The sequence below is a fragment of the Eufriesea mexicana genome, unplaced genomic scaffold (assembly GCF_001483705.2).
Source record: "Eufriesea mexicana isolate 0111107269 unplaced genomic scaffold, ASM148370v2 scaffold305, whole genome shotgun sequence".
Lineage (NCBI taxonomy): Eukaryota > Metazoa > Arthropoda > Insecta > Hymenoptera > Apidae > Eufriesea > Eufriesea mexicana.
In genome coordinates, this window is record NW_016908472.1 from 665,730 (window position 1) to 686,462 (window position 20,733).

At 52.5% G+C, this 20,733-nt stretch overlaps 1 protein-coding gene across 3 annotated transcripts in view; it reads left to right on the plus strand.

Annotated features, from left to right (window-relative positions):
* Positions 1-20,733, plus strand: part of LOC108555877 (cell adhesion molecule 2) — a 43,684-nt gene continuing 22,951 nt past the window's right edge. For all 3 annotated transcript variants that reach the window (XM_017911729.1, XM_017911727.1, XM_017911728.1), the window contains exons 1-2: positions 1-53; positions 7,778-8,002. In XM_017911729.1, coding sequence (XP_017767218.1) covers positions 7,957-8,002 — 46 coding nt within the window. In that variant the 5' untranslated portion in view covers positions 1-53; positions 7,778-7,956. The remainder of the gene's footprint in view (positions 54-7,777; positions 8,003-20,733) is intronic.

Here is a 20,733-nt window from a genome sequence, read left to right on the forward strand (position 1 = left end):
TGTAGACGCGTCTTGGATGGACCACGGTAGCCTGGGTTTCGTTTAATCAAGAGGTAATTTTTTGCTCCGAGTGTCTTCCTCGTTTTATCGGTGAAATTAGCCAGGATCCAATGAACGGTACATTTCCCGTCCTATTTCCACGACTGGCGAATCGATCGTTGGACGATCGTTTAACGACACACACGGCTCGACCCCGCCCGCGCCACTAGGACACCCGTTCCTATCACTGAAATACTCGCCTCGCACCTTACTCGCGCGTGTCAGAGGTAAACGGATCGAGCCTAGAATCGGCTTAGAAATACATCTCCTGCCTCGCCCCGCGCCCACCCGACCCTCGCCTAACTCAACGCGCGTCGTTTCCCGTATTCTTTCCATGGCCGACTAAATGCCGGAAGGGACGGCTCAGCCAAGAGAGGCCGCGCTTAATCTTCTTGTCGCCGTACACTCGGAATCCCGCGCATACCTCTCCTACTTTCTTGCTCGCTGGCTAGATTAATATACTCCGGTCTACGTGTTTCCCGAAGAAAAACTTGTCCCAAGCGGACGTCGCCACTCGAGTCTTTTTTGCGCGAGCAGCGTCGCTTGCAGAATCCACGGAGAATTTTAGGAGAGCGTCGAGTCGACGAACGGTTCCCTGGGCCTGGTCCTCTGTCTTCTCGTGGAACGGTTCGTTGATTCTTCGATACTTCGTAAAGGCACGAACACGGTCGACCTTGCACGTTTACCTAGCCGTAGGAGACGATCGAGAACGGGGGACGTGGCCGTAGAGCGGGCTACGTGCGGGAAACGTGCTAGGAAATATGTATGCGCGGGCCTGATACTGCGGCGCATACAAGATGTACCGCGATAAAAAGTGCATTTTCGGCCTCCCAGAGGATCGCCAACCCGACATCGCTCCATTCCGAGAACCTTCGCTTTGCCGTTAATTTTTATTCCCTCTTTCCCCCTTTTTCTTTCTCCCCGGCCTTTTTGTCGGCTTTCTTTCAACCTCGTGGCGCCTCGATCGATGTCACCGTAACTAGGTGAGTCGAGCGTTTTCACCGAGAGGAGAATTTCGGTGTATCGCCGTGGCCGAACTAGAGAGGAAAAAAAGATGAAAATTCGCGTTATCCCGGGGACGCGGTCACCGTTCTCGCCTTGCGATACTCTCGCGGAGAATCAGCCACTTGTTGACAATTCGCGCCGACCGATTGGCACGCCTATAAATTAACACCGCGACAGGGTGGACCAATTAATCGAGAGAGGCAGGTGGGAATCGTGCTCGATAGCAAACGCGGTGGCTACGTTGTAAATCAAGCGGCAAGTAGCGAGCAGAAACACAACGGAAACCGTGGCTGCGCTACTACGATTCCTAGCTCTCGATCCTCTGTGTGCCTCGTGCTTCGTGCCTCGTGCCTCGTGCCTCGTGCCTCGTGCTTTCTGTCTCGCGCCTCGTGCCCTCGTATGCCTCCTACCTAACGCCCTCGCTACGGTCTGTCCTTTCGTCCCGACCACGAAACTTGTTGATGTTCTCTTATACGCTCCGATACGGGATATCTTTGCTTCTTCGGCTACCGTGAAACGCGCGTTTATACGAGCGAAGAGCGTATTCGGTCGTGCGTCGTCGATTTCAACATCGATAACGTGGATGGATCGGGTCGCGACGTCGGTGTCCCGAGGCAATGTACGTCGTCGTCGTCGTCGTCGTCGTCGTCGTCGTCGTGGAACGAACGAACGTAGGGACGAAGGAAAAGGCAAAAAAACAGAGTTTCGATAGCTGTGCAAACACGAATCGATTCCATGGAAGAAGGAAGACGAGACACGAGCCTGCGAACGTACGCGAAGTCGTAAAACTCGCGAACGAGACTCTCGATTACTCGAGTCCCGAGTAGAAGAGAAAGGTTCGGAGCAAAGTCAATAATTCGAACGATCTCACCGGAACGATCCAACATCGGGCCTACTCACCGAATGGAAAGCGTGTCTCGGTCGACCAACCAAGAGCAGGAAAAAGAAATATCGTACCGCCGAATACACGAAGATTGGTCGGAGTTACCTTAATTATTTTCTCTTCCCTCTGGTTCCATCCCGGTAACACCGGCGAGGAGAACGCAGCCGGCTCTCCGAAGAAAATTACAGGCAGCCTCGATAAATATTAACTCCGTAGGACTGGAAAGGTCGTGAAAGCTACACCCTCGAGTTCGGTCTCCGGTCGTCCCTTCGCTCCCCTTCCGCCGGAGCAGGTTACGTTTCAGACGGTCAGGTTGCTCGAGGTGGTGCAACAGGGCTTGAGACGGAGGGCGCGAGCGACGGTTGTGTCGAGGCTGGCGAGAGCCGAACGCGAGGGTGAGGTCGAGGGCTAAAGCGAGAGGAGGCAGGCAGGGGTCGGGGTAGGTGGAAGAGGCGGAGGTTGCCAGTGCGACGAGCTGGAAAGGATGGTCGATACTATCTTCCGGCAGACGCGCGGAACGTTTCTATTTATTCGGGTTAAGTAGCGCGAGCTTCCTACGTACGAATGCGCGTTGCATCGGCGAAAGTTGCTCCGCGAATCCCAAGGAATCGAAGTGTCGATCGAAGAAACTTTCCGTCCCGATAAGCACGGAATCGCGATGGCGGCGCGCGTACGCGGGCTACGCTTTACTAGGACGCTTCGCGCCGTTTAGCTTTCGGTCGGTCACGAGGTTAATGGCGATCCGTCCTACAGATCGGAAACTAGCATTCGCGTCCACGCGCGGACTCCGATGCCGGATACCGACGATTAATATATCTTGCATCGCCCTCTTTCATTCTCGATCCTCCGTCAGGATATGCGCCAAAGGGTGTCGCGCCTTTGAGAATGGACGATGCGCGATATATCGGTTTATTTATTCACGTTCTGGCTTTGTTTATGTACATTCTCGATCGGTTGGTTCGCGTTTGCATATAACGGTGACTGGAAAGCGATCGCCGCAGCCGACCGGCTACCGATATGAAGCTCTCGCGCGGTATGGAGCGCGTTAACGTTGCACTCGAAGCGAAATCTACTCCGCGAGGAAGTTTTTTATGCATCCTAAATCACGTTCGTTGCCTCGTTTTATGTTAATTTCATTTTTAACGTTGACCGTTTCGCGGAGCTCCACCGGTAGGAAAAGATAAACGAGACGATGAATTATTCATTCGGAGATAAGCGCGATTTTAACAAAGAACGATCTGCAGTCTGCCATTGGCTACCGCGTCTGCTTTTCGTAGGCGGGTAAACTTATCTCGACGGATGCAACGACGTCGGTGAGAACGAAAACGAAACCGGATCGCCATAGAGCGCGTTTCGATATTCCGTTAAACGCGGCGCGAATGAGAAATCGCTTACACGCGTACGACGCAATTCCCCGAACCTCCGTCTACGGACTCGATCGCGAACGCGCGCGCGTCGCTCGATTAACGAACGGATAATCGATTTACGCCAATTTCGTAGATGCTGCTGGCCAAAGTACAACGTCTTTGATGGCATAACCGCAAATCGTTGGGTCGACCATATGCGCGGTTTTCAGCGAAAACAATTTCGCTGTCTTCTCAATCCGTTGCAAACCGCAATGGAATTTATCGTCTATACCTACGAACTGGGATTTGTACCGCAACTGTTTTCAAAGGAGCACCGCAACGAGCATAAAGGGAACGAGATTTCGACGTGTTCCGCTGCGTTTCTTCGCGTTTTCCCCCCGTCTACCTTCTCCCCTGCATCCCGGCGGAGAGCCCGGATACAACGATTTTATCGGGACGTCTGTTGGTCGCGCGATAAATGCATCACCGCATGCGTTGCACCGTGATGGCTGGTTACGCTGATATCCCAATGGTTTTTGTCTTCGCGTCCTCGTTTGACTCTCGATTTTCATCCAGCGAGATCGGCCGGAAAAACGATATCGGTGAGCTGGTGGGGTATAGCTGCCGCGAATCATCGAGAAGAAGCTGGCTTTGATCTTGAGTACGAGCGAATAGTTTCCCCCTTCGTCGTCGTCGTAGTCCTCGTCGTCGTCGTAGTCCTCGTGGTCGTCGTAGTCCTCGTAGTCCTCGTAGTAATGCTCTATTCGCCGCATGTAGAACGCGCACGGTTAACAATTACCATTATCGTTACCGTAACGAACGAAATTGGCTGTTGCGTCAGTTTCAGTTTGCGGAACAAAGTGAAGCAAAGTGGAAGAGAACGAAGCCTAGAGAGGCGGGAAAAAACGATTATCCCGTTAGGAAGAAATTTTTATGCCGGTTGAATCTACTGCGTTCGTAGCTGTAACGGCCGGGAGATCCCGCAACGGTACGAGCAAACGCGTTTCTTTCTCCGAAGAGAAAACGGAGATCTCGCTTCGTCGACGAATCGTCGAGGGAAGGAAACGGTAGAAAGTTAATTTCCCCTCTTTTTTCCATTTGCGAAGATTTCCCCGCGGCACGCGTTTACAAACGACCGAGCTTATTATCGCCTTTAAAGTACCCCCCGAATCCATTCTTGCGCATCGGCTTTCCAGAGATAGCGGAACAACGGGAATAATTGTTTCGCCCATCGGCCTCCGCGTTTCTCTCCTCTTAGCCTTCTTCGTCTCTAGACTCTCCATCTTCCCCGTTGATCGTTCAGACGTGTGTGTACCTACGTACGATTCGCTCCGTTGGCTCGATACTCGCCTCGATGCCTATCGTCGCGAAGTAGCAGTTTCACGAGAAACGCGACTCGATCCGAAATCCCCTTTCGTATCGATTATTTTCAATTTTCCCTCCGAGGAAGTTCGCCCCGGTACGATCGGAAATGGAACACGTTTCCAAAGCCGTGAATACTAATAACAATCAGAGTGGAATTAACCGTTGTTTCGTATCGATCGGGCTTGCACACGAGGGCTGGTTAGCGAATGAGGCTGGATATTGATAATTACGAAACGTGGGGTAATATCGATTATAGTTCCGAAAGGATGGAAGAGAGGGAGCTAGAGAGACGGAAAGGAGAGTGGGGTAGCGAATTGATCGAGCAAAGATATTAGAACGATATCCGTATTAACTCGACATCCGTATCCACGAATTGGATGCGAAAATACGGGAAAACGAAAGATAGGGCCATCGACGGATTTGGCTTATCGCGACTCTTGCCCGTATTCACCGACACCGAGCAAGATTTCGGTCGATCGAACGTCGAAAAGCAAAGTTGGGATCGCAGTCGTGGTCAAACTCGCCGCTCGTCGTGTCGTCGAACGCGCGCGTATCGGATCTTTCGGTGTGGAGAGCCGCGTGCATTTCGCACCTGCTCGACTCGCAACGCGCAAGCGCCCAGGTATACGACCTACCGGCGCACAGACCTGAACTGGCGCGACGTCGAGCTTTCGTAGTCGGCATCGGCCATCCGCGACGCGAACTTTCCCTCCGAGACGATCCTCGAATCAGCTCGTGTCACATCGCGCCGCGTCGCGCCTTCGCCCGATGCGAGCTAAATTCGCTCTCGATCCGATCTCTCGTTTAACAAGTAATTCGGACAAGCAAAGGAGTCTCTCGTCCATCGATCATCGGTTTCCTTCGTTGTTCTGACTTTCGAATTTCCCGGGTTCTCCGTCTCTCGTCGGAGCAAACTCTCGAACCTGTTACCGAGTCGCTCTACGATCGTTGCACCGTCTCGCGTTCTCGCGATCTTTCGTCGTTCGCATTCTATGTTTTCCTTTTATTTTTTCTTTTCTTTTCCCTTCGACTCTTCGACGAACCGTACCTACTCGGATCGCGCTGGCTTACGGAAGGACAACGACCGTGTGCACTCGATGAACCGGAAGTAGCCTTTCCAGAAGTAGCCGCTATCCGCGGCGTTGCGGTAAGCCGCTCTTAATCCCAATCGAAGATCAGCGTTTAGTCCCTGTGAGAACTTTGAAATTCGATTAAGCGCGGTAGAAGGGGATATCTCGAACGATCGAGGGATCATGGAGTACGTGCGAGCAAATGGAATACCGTTCACGTAGATAGAACGAGAATTTCGATTTAGTCGTTCCAAGAAAGGAACGCCATTGCCGTCGTGGTGCTCGCCGCCGCTGCCGTCGCCTCCGCCGCCTCCGCCGCCGCTATCGTCGTCATCGTCGTCGGTGTGGACTATCGATCTATCGATCGGCGGCCCTATTCCTCGCATAGGGGTTATCGGCTGTGACGAATTGATCGCGTCGCTGCAATTATGTCAACAAATAAACGAACCCAGGTACACTCGACACGCTCCACCCCTTCTTTGAATGGATTCGAAAGGGAATAGTCTCGGTCAAATCAATACGCATTCGCGTCATACAGTTGGAAACGGGGAGCGAGTTTGAGAGGGAGAGAAAGAGAATCGGATCGCGGTGTGTGCGTGTGTCCACGTAGACGGACGCTGGCGTGCACGTGCCACGAGAGAAAAACAAAGGATCGGTGGTGCGGTTGCGAACGGTCGGTACCGCCGAGTAAACATCGGCCTAGCTCGGTTTAATAATTCGGTCGTCGTCTGTCCACATGGCAGCAGTTGACCTCGAGATTCCGTGCTGCTCGGAACTAACGACGCGCCGCGTTTCGCGATATTAACAATTTCGACGGGCGAATCGATGACTTTTCCGCGTATCTCGATCCAGTTATTCGTATTCTACGCGACGCGATATACGTGCCCGAGAGGTGGAGGTGGTTGATGGACCATTCGCGAGGATGGCACACCCTTTCGCTCGATCGAAGGTAAATTCGTCGGTGGAGTCGGGTGAAATCGGTCTTTGGGCATCGCACGATCGATTCACGTGTACGAAGACGCGTGCACGCTCGCCAAAGGACACACGTGCGCGTTCCTAGTCGAAGGAGCCTCGGAGCTTTGGTCGAGATTGCAACAAGTTGCATTTAAAAGCCGTACCTTCCGTACGCCGGTATACTTTCGTTTTTCTCTTTCCACCGCTCGCACCTTTCCTTCTCCAGCCGTCTCTCTGCCGCTCCTCTCGTTCACGGCTATTCAAACGAAAATAGCTATCCAGATTTTCCAGGCGATCGCTTCGAGTTATTCTCGCCGGGATTGTTCGTTAATTCTTTCAACCTGTTTAAAGTCAGAGTTAATTATTAAATCTGGCTACGATACTCGGGATAAAAAACAACTCGGTAACTCGGTTAATACGATTCCCGATACTTTTCGTTCGAGATTCCGACGAATTTTTCAGTTCCTTCCAAGTTCCTCGAGCGGGGCCGACCGGTCCGAGATATCCTCGACTGTTACTTTTCGTCGACGCTGCGATCGTTGTTCGAGATTCCGCTGAAAATTACCCACCCTCTTAACGGGCCTGTCTCGGTGCCAAACTATCGCCGACAACGCTATCGGACGAGAGATCGGATGACGCAGCGCTACTCAAAAATCGCGGAAACTTGGAAATCTCGGTGAGAAGTATTTAACGCTCGAGACGACTTTTAAACCAAGTCCCGAAGAAACCCTCTCGACGAGGGTGCGAGATGCAATAGCGCGAAGGGTCGAGCCGCCGACCTGTCTCTCCCTTGGCATTTGCAACGTCGTCGTTCGGTCGTGTCGCGAACGGAGACGCGACTCCTTTTCTTCGGTTCCCCTTAAACGCCGCCGCGACTCTCGTCGAGACACGCGGCTCAACAATTATACCGTTCGTTTTAACCTTATCGGGACACGATAATCCGAGTCGCGAGATAAATGGATAAAAGACGATGACCGAGGGACCGGATACGTTTCGCTCGATCCCCGTCTACGTGATCGGTTATTATCATCCGAAATCGGATGCAAACGCGACGCGTTTCGTAAGAGGGTGGTAACAGTGCCGTGGTACGTACGAACGTGTGTGTTTGCCGATAGATCGTCAGTGATCGTCGTTCGCGTGTCAGAAGAAGGAAGAATCGAGCGATAGAACGGAACTGGAGCTGGGAATAGGGTATAAGAAGATCGAAAAGTCGAACATCGACAGTGGATAAAGCAACGGCGGAGGAGATTGCTCACGATCTACAGGACCGATCGCCCAGGGAACGTGCTCGACGATGGATCTTACGCTGCTCTTAATCGCCGTGCTCCTCGGGCAAGAGGGTAAGTTGCATTACACGCTGTAAATTTATCTCCTTTCGTTTGAAATTTCTTTCCAAGGAATACGCTACAAAAGGTAGGAAAAAGCGCGAGGTTCTCGCGATGATCGCGGCAAAGTACCGTAGATATTTCTTTCCCGACAAATGTACATCGTCGATGCCGAACCATTAATTACAAACGCGTGACCCGAGCAAAACGTTGGCGTCTCGCGTCGATCGACGCTTTCCGACCTGCGCCGCGAGTAGCGAGTGACCGCAGATTTCCTCGGTTTCTTCCCTCTCGGCGCCTTTACTCTCCTCTACCTCTCTAACCGAATAATCCTGCCGGGAAAGCGAAGGAAAATAAAAAGAAATGGGGAAAGGTAAAAAAGGAGCGGAGAGAAGAGAAGCGGGGCGGAAATGCTGATTCTTGCTTTGAAGTGCGCGAAACGGAGAATGTAAAGGAACGGTTTAAAAATGACACTTTTTCTAATTACGTTCCGTCGCTTCTTCCACGTTGTCACGGTTTTCCCGAAACGAGAGAACGTACCCGCGGAAACGCGATGGAAAGAGAGAAACGATTCGAAAACCGTTAAGTAGGAGAAAGAAGTAGAGGGTGGAAAGAAAGGCGCAAGAGTGGGGGGGGGGAGGGAGAGAAGGAAGAGGAAGAGGAAAAGGAAAGGGAAGAGGAAGAGGAAGAGGAAGAGGAAGAGGGGAAAGGGTGGTGAGTAAGAGACTCGAGGGTAGGATGGCTGGAATTTATGACGTTCCGGTACGCGAGTCTGACGAGGGAGAGGGATAGAGAGGGATAGAGGGGGATAGATGGGGATGGAGAAGGAGAGAAATAGAGAAACGGGGAGAGGTAACGCGGGAGGAAAGGAGAAAAAGTGGTTGGAAGGGGGGAAAAAGTAAAAATCTCGCGTAAAGAAGCACGGCTCTCAGTGCAAAGATAATAATTAAACGAGCGAACGCGAAATCGTCGGTCAACTCGTAAAGCTTTGCGAAAACCACGGTCGCGAGAGGATGCGAAATCATGTTCCATCGGCTAAATACTAAGGTTTAAAGGCAATAAAAAGGAAAGGAGAGGCGACGTCGGTCTCGTCTAGATGAAACCGAGGAAATCGCTTCCGGGATTTTGCGAGCTGTACCGGGATACGGGGGACTACAAGGTACGAGGATGGGAGAATCCGATATGGAATTTTCAGACGGTAAACTTAACGGTAAGATGATCCATGAGAGAGAATGGATTAGCATGAATAAATAAAACATGCAGCTAACCGGGATATCGAAGGCCCCTGCGAGCTTTTGGAAGACACTCGGAAAGGATAGAAATCGACGAGTTAATTACGGAATAGAAGCGAAACGCGGTCGCCTGGCTGCGTTCATAAATTATCCGTATTATGCTGAACGGACGCGTCGGTTCTCTCGTTTATCAATACTTCTGCGTTATAACGCGGACCGACGAACGCGACAGGCCGGTCGCCGCTTTTATAATAGGATAATATTAACTGTAAATATTTCTCCATCACTCCATTTGTGGCCGCGTATGGCATTTGCGCGTGCATGCTTCGTTAAACGAAGCATCCGGTTCGCGGGAAGCCTAGAATTTCGATTTTCCTCGGATTTTCACCGGTCCTCGAGGGTCTTCGCAGTTTACCAAACAAGGTCAGTTTACGGGAAACCAGTTTTCCCCGAAACGCTTGCTTCGATGTAGGCAAAGATAAAGAAGAGACAACGCGCGAGCCAAACACCGATAGAGTAGCGATAACAGGACGAGCGATCGTTTTAAACGGATCAATGGTTTCGCTTTTACGGGCGTCGATCGTTGGTTCCGTTGTTACGAAGCAGCAGGTCGAGCCACTGTCGCGTATGTAACTTATCGATCGTTATGCCGTGCAAATTTGTGAAAAACGACGTCGGAGTTTGGCACGACGGGATACTGTGCAACGCGGAGACGAGACGAGACGCGACGCGACGCGACGCGACGAGACGAGACGCGATGAGACGAGACGAGTCGGGACAGGACGGGACGGGACGAATGGCGATGAGACCGCGCGTGTCGGGACATCGGGACGCTGGGACGGGAAAACAGAAAAGTGATCGACGCGCGTTAATGGATACGAATTAAAGGGAAGAGAATGGTTCTAAAATGGTGTATGCAGCGGCAGCGAAAAACGAAAAACGAGAAACGAGAAACGAAACACGTTCTTCGTGACGCGTGTAGAGGAGGAGACACGAGGAACAAACGAACACACAGGGTCCAAGCGTGTGCCGGACTCGAATGGAAAACGTTCTCTCGGAGTAAACGGTTGAACGGCGGTTATATCGCTTCCTTGGTCGCGAGTTGTTCCCCCAGAGCCACCCTACCTGATGAAGATAAAACGGGATAATTATAGAGCCTATCGGGGATCGTGGCGCGGCTAAATTTCGTCGAGACACGCGAGATCGTCAAAAGAGGGTTGGCAATAAAGGGAAATCGGGCTTAAGTAAAAAGGAGAAAAAAAAAAAGTAGCGAAGAGGGAATAAACTTGGCGCTAGGGAAGTAAAAAAGGGTTGGGGGTGGCGTGGAAGGGGGAGCACGAGAACGGGATGTCATTAATTTTTCATACAGACTTGGCACATCTGCGTTCGGTCGGCTGCTCTCTGCAACCCCGCTAATTATTTCTGGCTCATCATTTTTCCTGCTCGTTTCCTCCACACTCCGTCTAACTTGCCCTCTTGCGGTTTCCTTCTTTCTCTCGAATATCGCGCAGCCTCTTCGTCTCCGCCGTGCCTCCACGTAAACCGTATTCTTCTTTGATAAATGCACCGCGGTATCGTCTTGGAGTTGTCGTCTCATTTTCCACTGGAAATGGAGATGCGCGTTTATCGATGGATCGTTATTTCCCAAGAGCATCATAATTGACCGTTTCCGACTCGGTCTCTTCTCGGCTGACAATTCTTCGAAACGTCGTTCCTTTCGACGATCGAGCTGCAACGTCGACCGCGTCTAGACCGCGCCGACTCGACAACCACCCAAAATGCGACCCGGGAATAACCTTCGTCGTACCCTAATTACGTATTTCCACTTGATTTCTCCCTTCTCTACGGTTTTAACAGCTTCGCGCAACTGTACTTGCACCCGCCGACTCTTATTCGCTGCACCGCTGCGCGTATGGCAATAAGCTCTAATAACCCTCCGCGGTACTCTCCTTCTCTTTCTCTTTCCCCGATCCCGATTTTCGCTACCCTTTCGCTTTCGTAGCCTACGCTCGCTCGTTGCCTAGCGCGAAGCTACTCCAGGCGATACGATTTCCACGCGCTTTTCCATTTCCATCCTCCCCCGACTGTTCGGGCCGATCCTCGCAAACGAAAACGAAATATCCGCAGTGGCTCGCGCGGTAAAGCCGCTACGAGATATTTCTCTGCGGTAACCATCGCGATTCGCGACACGCTGCGTTGTTTCCTTCTCGCGCCATCTCTCCCCGTCGTCGATATATCTCTGGCAGCTCGACCACCATCTCGATAGCGTTTTCGCGTTCGATCACGGCTGCCGTTAGTCGCCCGTTGTCGTAGATTACCGTTCCACTCGTTAATTACGTCGGAGAAAGAGCCGGGTTTTCGTTAGCGGAATCCGTTGCATGTTTTACGTCCTCGATTACTTAGTCCGACACCTAGCCGCCGTTACTTTTTTATCGCTTCCGTAATTCAGCCCGTTCCTTTCCACTCCGACGCGTCGCTCGCCAATAAACCGCTTCCAGGTGAAAGGACAAATCGGAAAACGGAAAAATTTTCCATCTTCCATTCGCCGAGCATCGGAAGGATCCTCGTCCTCGTCCTCGTCCTCTCTTCCTCGTCGTCGTCGTCGTCGTCGTCGTTGTCGTCGTTGTCGTCCTCGTCGTCGCCGCTCGGTTTCGATCGTCTCGCCGGTGTCTGCGCGTTCGCCAGTCCGTTATCTCGATTATTTTTATGTCCATTGTAGCGGAAATACGTAATTAGCTATACGTATGACGGTCGGTCGCGCTTGTGCCTTTGCATACAGGCGAAATCGATATGGTGCCAATTTACCAACCGAATTCGAATAATTGCCGTTGCATTAAATATTCACGTTGCAATCGCCCCGCCGTTTTGGGACGCGTTCGTGCGGTAGTAATTTTCAATTCCAGACTAAACGAAATATCGTAGCGTTGTCGCGCGAAACGACGTTAACGCGAATTAAAGTGACGAATTTAAACGGGTGTAATGGAACGGGACGTTGTTAGGAAAACTGTTGGGATTCGTCGAAAAGCGTAGCTGCAGTAGCGGGGGACAGCGGCTGATAAATCGAAACGTCGCCGTATCGCGTTTCGCGTATTTCGTCCCTTCGCGTTTTATCTCCTCGCTAAACTTGGAGGACGTTCTTAGGCCGCGATGGTACTCTGAAACGTTTGCCACACCACGTGTACACCACTTTTCGTCGGCAAAGCCGGAACGATTCGATTCGTTTCCACTCGCGGCTGTCATTTTTATGCCAAACGACGACTTATTATTACCGGAATAGCGAGCGTGGCTGCTGTTGCAGCAACGGCGGTAGCAAGAGGGTGGTAACGGCACGCGTGAACGCGATAGTTGAGCAATAGAGGAGAGCGGCAGAGGTGCGAGCAAACGTTTCGCTCGAATGTCGCGTAACGAAGATTTTTCTCATTAACATTCGACTAACGAGGGAACGGCGGTAAAAGATCCGTTGACAAGGGGGTGTCTCTTTCTCGACGGCTTAGTCTCGCGCGGTGGCGATTCGAAAGGTGGGGGCGGCGAGGGGGGTGGGGGCGGCGTCGCGGTACCGGGGTATAGGGCCACGGCAGCGCGCGGTGCGGCGCGCCACGGAACGCCGCGGCGGGAGCGTAGGCGGAGGGTCGGTTCGGTGAGTCGTGGTCTTAAGCTCCGACGAGGATATAATTAAAGAGAAGGCTGGATGAAGCCCAGCGTCGACTCGACTCGGTTCGGAGTCGAATCGAGGGCCAGCCTCGACACGACGACGCAGTCGTACAATTACGGCGAATAAAATTTAACGAAGTGTATGGCACGTGTACGCCGCGAACCACGATTCGCGCACGCGCTTAATTAAGTTCACTCGTCGCCCCTGCTAACTTGATCCGACGCGATCCAGGCCCGTCGAGGTATGTAAATCGAGTTCCCCGGCCAGTTCCTCTCGTTGCTCGGATCCTCTAATTTTCCACGCGCGTACAGCCAGCTCTGGAAAAAGAAGCGAGGACGAAGTGGAAAACAGGGACAGTGGGGAAAAGAGAAAGAGAAAACGCTCGATATTCCTGTGACCGATCCGGTCGCTGAAATTTCTCGGTCTTCCTATAAAATCGATTTACTCGACGATCGATAAAATTCGAGCGGACGTTGGCGCGTCGAAACGAACCCATTTCCGTACGTGCTAGCGGGAAATTCGGCAAACAATCGAGAGCCGGTTCTCGCTCGGGGTACGTCGTGGAACAGGGAAACGAGCTAGGAATCGAACGGGGAGGGTGAGCTGCCGCTAGGTGCTGCCGGGGGGGCCAGCTTTCGCGTAACGAGAACGCGAAAGTTGTCCTTGCTCCACGCGAACCGCTAATTTCTACTCGACGCGACGTCGGTCCTCCGACAACTTTCGCTTCCAATTCCGACAGGTGACACGCGTACCGCGCGTTGTGATTTTTCGTTATTCCGATATCCGGTTACGCGGCGTGTGCCACTTCTCGCCTCGCCTCGCCTCGCCTCGCCTCGCCTCGCCTCGCCTCGCCTCGCCGCGCCGCGTCGCGCCGCGCTTCGCCGACCTCTCCACGCGTCGTCGTGGATCACCGTAATTTTGTCTCGCAATTCGGAACGCAACGTCGGCTCGTTAAATCGTAACCGTTTCGTATTTTCCTCGCTATACGTCGTTTTTAATTAATTAGTCGGTTTTTATTTTCCCCTGCACCACGGTCTCGCTTCGGACCGCGCCGCGGCGTGATCGAGAGAAAGACCGGACAAGAAAGAGAAGAAATTAGTCCGAGGAATCGTTTGCTCGTTCGGTCCTCTGGGGCATTTACATTAGCGGAAAAATTGGAAAAACGTTATCTCCCGCGAGTAAAGGTGCTATCGAATTCTCGTTCCGCTTGCGCTCGTGCTCGCCAAGCTTCCTCCTTGGCGAGCAGGCGACGTCGCGAACGTACTTACGAAGGGGATATACGTATCGAAACGCTAGTCGCGAAAACTAGGAGGCAAAGGAATATAGAATTTTCTCGAATGGGTCGTGCCTGTTAAAGCACTTTAGAACTCGCAACAGATATCGCGAGAACGGGGAAAACGATGATAAAACAATTTTTCGAAATTCAATGGGAAAACGCGGGCGTGTGAAATCGCGCGTGGTCGTCCCGTAGGGCCAGCCTTAATTCGGCTTAATTCGTCGATAAAACGATTGGTGCCGCGGCGTCGAATCGTTAACGCTTGCCCCGGTTCGCCTCGCTTCGAATCGATTCCTCTTCGAATCCTTTTTACCCTGGCCCGGCTCTGCGCTCCGGTTCACGCGAGCCGCCGCGTCGAGTATAGCGTCCCGCTGTCGGCTCGTTAAGCGATTCCGAGCAGATTCGAGCGTTCGCGCGCGTCTTGGTCCTCGTGAGTTACGGAGAGAGATGAAAAAGAAAAACGATATTCGCGTGGTAACGATTCGGCTTTTTTCAGCCTGCGAAACGCGCGGAAATACTCGCGTGAAAAAGAGTCGCGATACTCGTTTACGTCGGCTCGTAATGCCGCGAAATAGAGTGCTCCGTCGAGGAACGAAACTTGCGCTGAAAACGGCATTAGTATTTTTATATTCCGGGATAATTAGGAATAATACTTTCATTGCTCGTGTCACGGGGAAATATACGCAAGGGTAACCGTGCCGCGACAGAGCGCGGAGGGAAAGAACGCGAACGGAAGAGCACACACTGGCGCACGCGTGCGCGTAAAACCGAGTCCCGCATTAACTCGCACTTGTTTCGTTCTTGTTTCTCCGCGTCGAGAGCAGCAACCGTGATCTTCCTTTTGCTTTTTTCCTCGCCGCATCGAGGCTATATCAGGACGCGTGCGTGCAAATCCGAATACACGAGCGGGCAAAAGTGCCACGGAGAATATCCATCCGGATATTTCGCCGCGAACGTTTACCTAAAAGCAACCGGAGCACGGACCCCGATGATACTCGGCTGACCCCGTGTCCAAAGAGAGCGATAGGGGAAAAATCGCGAAGCTCGCGTTCTCGATGCCGGAAATTCATTCGCGAGGATACGAACGCGTTACGCCCTTAAATTTTATCTAGACCGACGTTTCTCCGGCGTCAGCTTTCCTTCTCTTTATTCCTCGGTTTCCCGTGAGCGTGATTCGAGAAAATTCCACTCGCGTTGGGAATCGTTTCCGCTGGCTCGTTCGTCATCGAACGTCTTTAAAGTTTGAAAAGACGCATCGTCGACGAACAATGGGATGTCGCGTCGCGGACGGACGAGTGCTCCCTCCAAAGTTCCTATCGAACGAAAGACCCGCCGCTGGCTCTCGTCCAAAGCGATTTCGAATTCCGCGTCGAACTCGTCCGAGTCCGCGTCCATCGAAGATCGACGCCATACGTCGAACAAGCTTTCTCCGTAATTCGTTCGATACCGTTTTCTTCTCCTTCCCTCCTCGTTCGCCTCACGTTTTCCTCTCGTTTGCCTCTCGTTTGCCTCTCGTTTGCCTCTCGTTTACACGTGGCCGAGCAACTCGCGATCATATACACGGCACGGTGCCCGGAGCGAAACGTGCAACTCGATTACCGGATATCTCAGTCCTCCGCGAAATCGCGTCTTCCGCCATCATTGTCCGATTCGATCGTCGCGCGTCGCTGGGACGAATACCGTACGAACCAGGGTAAATACTGCTCCGAAACTACATTGGCCGGTATCGAGTCTGATGTGTCCGTCGGTAGCCGCGGTTTACACGGGTCGGTGAGAATTAAACCCCCGACGCGGATATTCAACGTTCCACTATCCACCCAGACGATACGATTTTCAGACGTCCGTCACGGGAATATCGCGAAACCGAGGAAAGTGGTACCGTATACGATCCTCGAAAACACGGTGTCCGAACCGCGGACGATCCTAAATGGAAATTTCTGCACGACGAACGTAATCGGCAACTAGCAGCGTGGCTACCCATCCTCGACTCTCATTAAACATTCAAATGCGTCGGGTTGTCGAGAGCGTCGAGAGCGTCGCTAGTCGTACGTTTCTACCCCGTCTGCGACCCTTCTCTCCGTCTCTGCGGCTGTTCGTGGGGGTCCTTTCGCGAACGAAGAATCGACCAAGATCGCGGTACGGGGCGAGACCGAGCGATCCGGAATTTCAAGGAAGAATTCCAAAGGAAGAGGAAAGTTTCGCGGTTTCCTCGTTTAAAGCTTTTCGTTAAACCTTTTCGTGACTTTTCTTCCTTTTCGTCGTTCTATTGGTCGATGCTCTCGGTTTTTCGCGTATCGAATAGAGGTACGCGCGGGCGGTCGTAACCACGAATATGGCTATTCGTCTCCGTTGCACCTGGTATCGCGCGCTACCGGAAGGTTACGCTATTATCGTATCATGGCAAATGGAAGGGTTACGTGTACCGATTCAGCCATGGAACCCTCCGGGGAACATCGAGCCGTATGGAACTCTAGCGGAGCGACTCCATCTACCATCGGCTTTCCAATAAATAGCGAATGATTGATTTTAATTGGGTCTCGCCAACCCCTACATCCTCCAGCTTTCTTCGCATTCGTTCACCGAGATTGCCGGAGAAAGCGTTATCTCGGAGATCGCCGCGAGAACGAGTTCGAACATCGTATCCAAACTTTTGATACCTATCTCGTTCGACGCAACGAGAAAACTTTCCCTTCGTTCCTATCGAACCCACGCGTCTGTTCCTCCTCTACCTCGCTCCTATTTTTACCCCTACTCTCCGTCAAAGAGTTTTCTAATCGTCCACCGAAATATTCATCCCTTAAGCGTATACGCGCGTCCTCGCGTGCGGTTTCGACGATTCATCGATCGTTGCCGCGTTGCGCGACTCGACGCGGGATAATAATTCGAACCGCTCGAACGGTTCTACGTTCACCGTTGAAGCAGAGCAGGCGGAGGAGGAGAATAATCCTCTCGTTGCACGGAAATTCAAACCGAATACCCATTGACCTCAGCGTCGCGAATCTCCGACGGTGGAACGGAGATCCTCGTCGACCCTTTCGAAGCGTACGCCGCTGAAAGTCGTGTTGGCGGCAAAATTTCTCCGTTGGAGTGGTTCTTTCGCGTCGCGTGCTAATAATTAATCGCAAACCTGGCCACTTTGTGCCCCCTTTGTCGCGTCGCGAATATTCGACAACCGCGATCGAAGAGAGGAGAGAGAAAGAACGTTTCTCTCGTCTGGCCGATTCGCGTTCGCCATCTCGACTCGTCGTCGTCGTCGTCGTCGTCGTCGTCGTTGTTGTCCTCGCCCTCGGTGGAGAGGCGCGCCGCGTCGAGCGCGAGCGTTTTCGCCGGAAAAAAAGTAGCGCATCGCGCGACACGCGCCCCGTCTACGCGATAATTAATATTAATGCCGCGTTCCGGCGTGCGTTTCAGCTGAGTCAGCCAACGGGGCAGGTAAACCGCGAGCGTCGCGCTCTCCTCTTTTCCCCTTTGCCCTTTTTCCCGCGCGTAGCTTTGCCGCGAGGCCGAGCCGAATCGATGAACTCGTAAAGCACGCGAAAAACCAGACACCTCTCTGCCCCCCCGAGCAAAAGTGCCTGACTTGGTGGTTCTTATTCCTCGAAAACGGCGAAGGAAAACGCCGTGCGATCTCTACGCGGTTTTTACGCGCCTGACCGCGTCGCCGGCACCCTCTGACGCCCAGCAGGCGTTCGAGGGGAAAATGTGCCTCGATAGCATTACGCGCGAGGGCCGTGAACGCGTATAACCTACGGTTTAGTCGGGCTATACCTCCCTTTCGTTCACCTCGCGTCCCATTCTTTTCTTTCCCTTTTCCTTCCTCTCCTTGTTCATTTTACTCCGCGACCGACCGTGTGCCGAGGGACACGCGCGCCAGGGTGACGCGGTCACGCCATAACCCGGAAGCTACTCTTTCTCTTTCTCCTACTCCTTCCATTCCTTTTACCATTCCTCTTTCCATCTCTCTTTAATCGGGACTCTTATCGTCGGATAAATTTATCGTCACGACTAGCAGCCTTTACCTTCGCGGTAGGAGGGAACACGAGCCACCGAAACCAAAGATACGAGACGAGGGGAACGCGCTTTTATATCGCCAGCTGGATTGTCCGGCCCGGGGCTACGGCACACATTCCGTGTTCGCCACTTATTTCTCGACAACGCTCCTCCACCTAACGTGCACGCATCCGCACGGGCGTACACGCTATGCCGCCAGCGCTTTAATAAGTTCCCGTCGTCGTCGTCGTCGTCGTCTTCGTCGCAGTCGTCGCTCTATGGTACTCGAGTCGACGAGCGGAGACCGACAAAGCGCCGCGGATGAAATCATTTTCCCGGAGCTATTCGTTCGATTTCCGCACGAATGCCTTGGTCGTTACCATTCGATCTTATACGACATCCAAACGAGTCCATTTTATCCCTGTTTTCTACCCTTGTTACGATCGTCCATATGCCCGAAGCACACTCGCGGTAGTTAACCTAGTCCGTGTTGGCCGTCGGGAGTACGAAAGCGAGGAAAAGTTAGCGGAGAAAAAGACGACGCGAATATCGTCGAAGGTTATCGACGATTACGAAGAGAGGGAATAAATTAAGCGAGGTCAGAGTTACGATTTCCCGCGAGAGGAAAATAGCGGTTTGCGCTATGGTTAGCCGTAATCGTATAATGGAAACGTTAATGTCGAGTGACGGTAGCGCGGTCGCGTGAAACTCATCCGAACGCGATAATACAAGGACGGCCTTTACCTTTCCGTGTCTCCGGCCTCCTTTGAAGGAGCGCTTTAATTCGCGATAAGTACGTAAGGGGGAATTTAGCCGGTGGCGTGACCAGATACGAGTTAACTGCCTACCTGGCCGGACAACCGCTATATAGGATAAGATAACGACTCCTCGGACGTCCGTCCGGTCTACGTTCTCTCTATCGGGCAACAGTTTCGTTTGGCCGATCGGTCGCGCGACTCTCGTCGTTTCCGTTTCCTCCAGTCGCGATCGTCTCGTTCGATATCCGAGGAAAAACTACGATTTCTTCGCGGAGCAAGTTTCCCCGTTCGTCTGCCTAAGAGCGGAGACTCGTGATCGGTTGCTCGCGTAATAGCACGCTGAGCGCGTTAAAAAGGCTCGTGGATCGTCACTCTTGTTACCAACTGACCGAGCGAGGAGAACTAGTTATGCGAATAGAGCGCTTTTAACGGTAAGCCTTTATGCGGCGAGCATTCGAAAGCCGTGTAGAAACCGTCTAAAGGAGAAATATCTTTTTATCGCGCTTGCGACGTTTTACCATTTTTCCCTCGGCCGCAAATTTCTCCCTCGTACCGGCGATATTGTCGCGCGAGGACGTAAATCGGTAAAGAGCTCGACGCATTTCCGGACGAAAAACGCAACTCAATGAGTATCGCTCACTCGTTACCGCGCCAATTAATCTTGCTTGCTTTGAATCACGGATAAATTGGCTTTCACGATTTCGACGAAGCGAAGCGGTATTCGAGAACGGAGCATCTCTAGCGGCCCACTAGAAACGAACAAAACACCCCGCACGTAGATGCGCGACACGTGCATCGTCGCATCGCGTACGTACACGCTCTGGTCCGACGTTTAAAAAAAAAAAAAAAAAAAAAGAAATGAGGAAAAAGGAAAGGGGTGGTACGCATTTAGCGCAGCGAACGGGAAATCGTGACGCACGCGTACGAAAAGTCGTTGGCCCGTTGCGTCGCGTCGCGTGGTCGCGAGATGGAAAACGTAGACACGTGCGTTACTGGAATCGCGCGTTTCCCCGCGTCTCGACGTATGGTTCGGAACATTAGGAAACGGGATCGTAAATGGCCGATGGAGAACGGGCCTTCGTTAATTTCGCGTTCATCGGCTGACGGATTTGGTTGGAGAGGAACGCGAGAAGGGATCGAGGATACCGGCGCCGCGCGGCCATTCTCTACCCGCTTTAATTGCAATCCTGGACGATATCGAATCATCGCTCGGAAGAAACCTCATTACGTTAATTTGCGCGGAATTAACGGAGAATCGACCGTAACGAATTTCAGCGTCGATCTTCCGGTTAACGACCAGCGACTTTGGCGGTTCGTTTTGCCAGAACGGCCGCAAAGATCAGAGGTAGGAACGGAAGATGGAGAAGGAGATGGGGAAGGAGAAGGATGATTCGTGGTGTACGGTACGAGATAGGGCGGTTGATAACGGAGAACGTGACGAAGAGGAAAGAGGAACAGGAGGCACAGGACTCGCGTTCTCGCGTAGAGAAGGCAGCGAGTTTGGCGGAGAACCGACTTGGAGTGGCTATTCAAAGTCGAACCGGCGTGCAATTAATTCCTGAGCGTAGAGAAAGCGAATCGAGGCGGCCGATAGGGTGCACTTGTGACCCGCGTCACGATCGTTCGGCCAAAAGCTGAGTAGTCCAGACTCGAACTCGCTTGTCTCGAAACGCCGCGGGCACTCTAATTCAATGGACGATTCCGCTACGTACACCGTAAGCGACGTTATTGTCGTGGCTACGAACCACTCCGGACTAGTCCCCGCAAAGCGAAAACGAGACGTCAAATCGCCGATTCCGTGCACCGAGTTATCGATTCGACGCGAGTCGCGATTCATT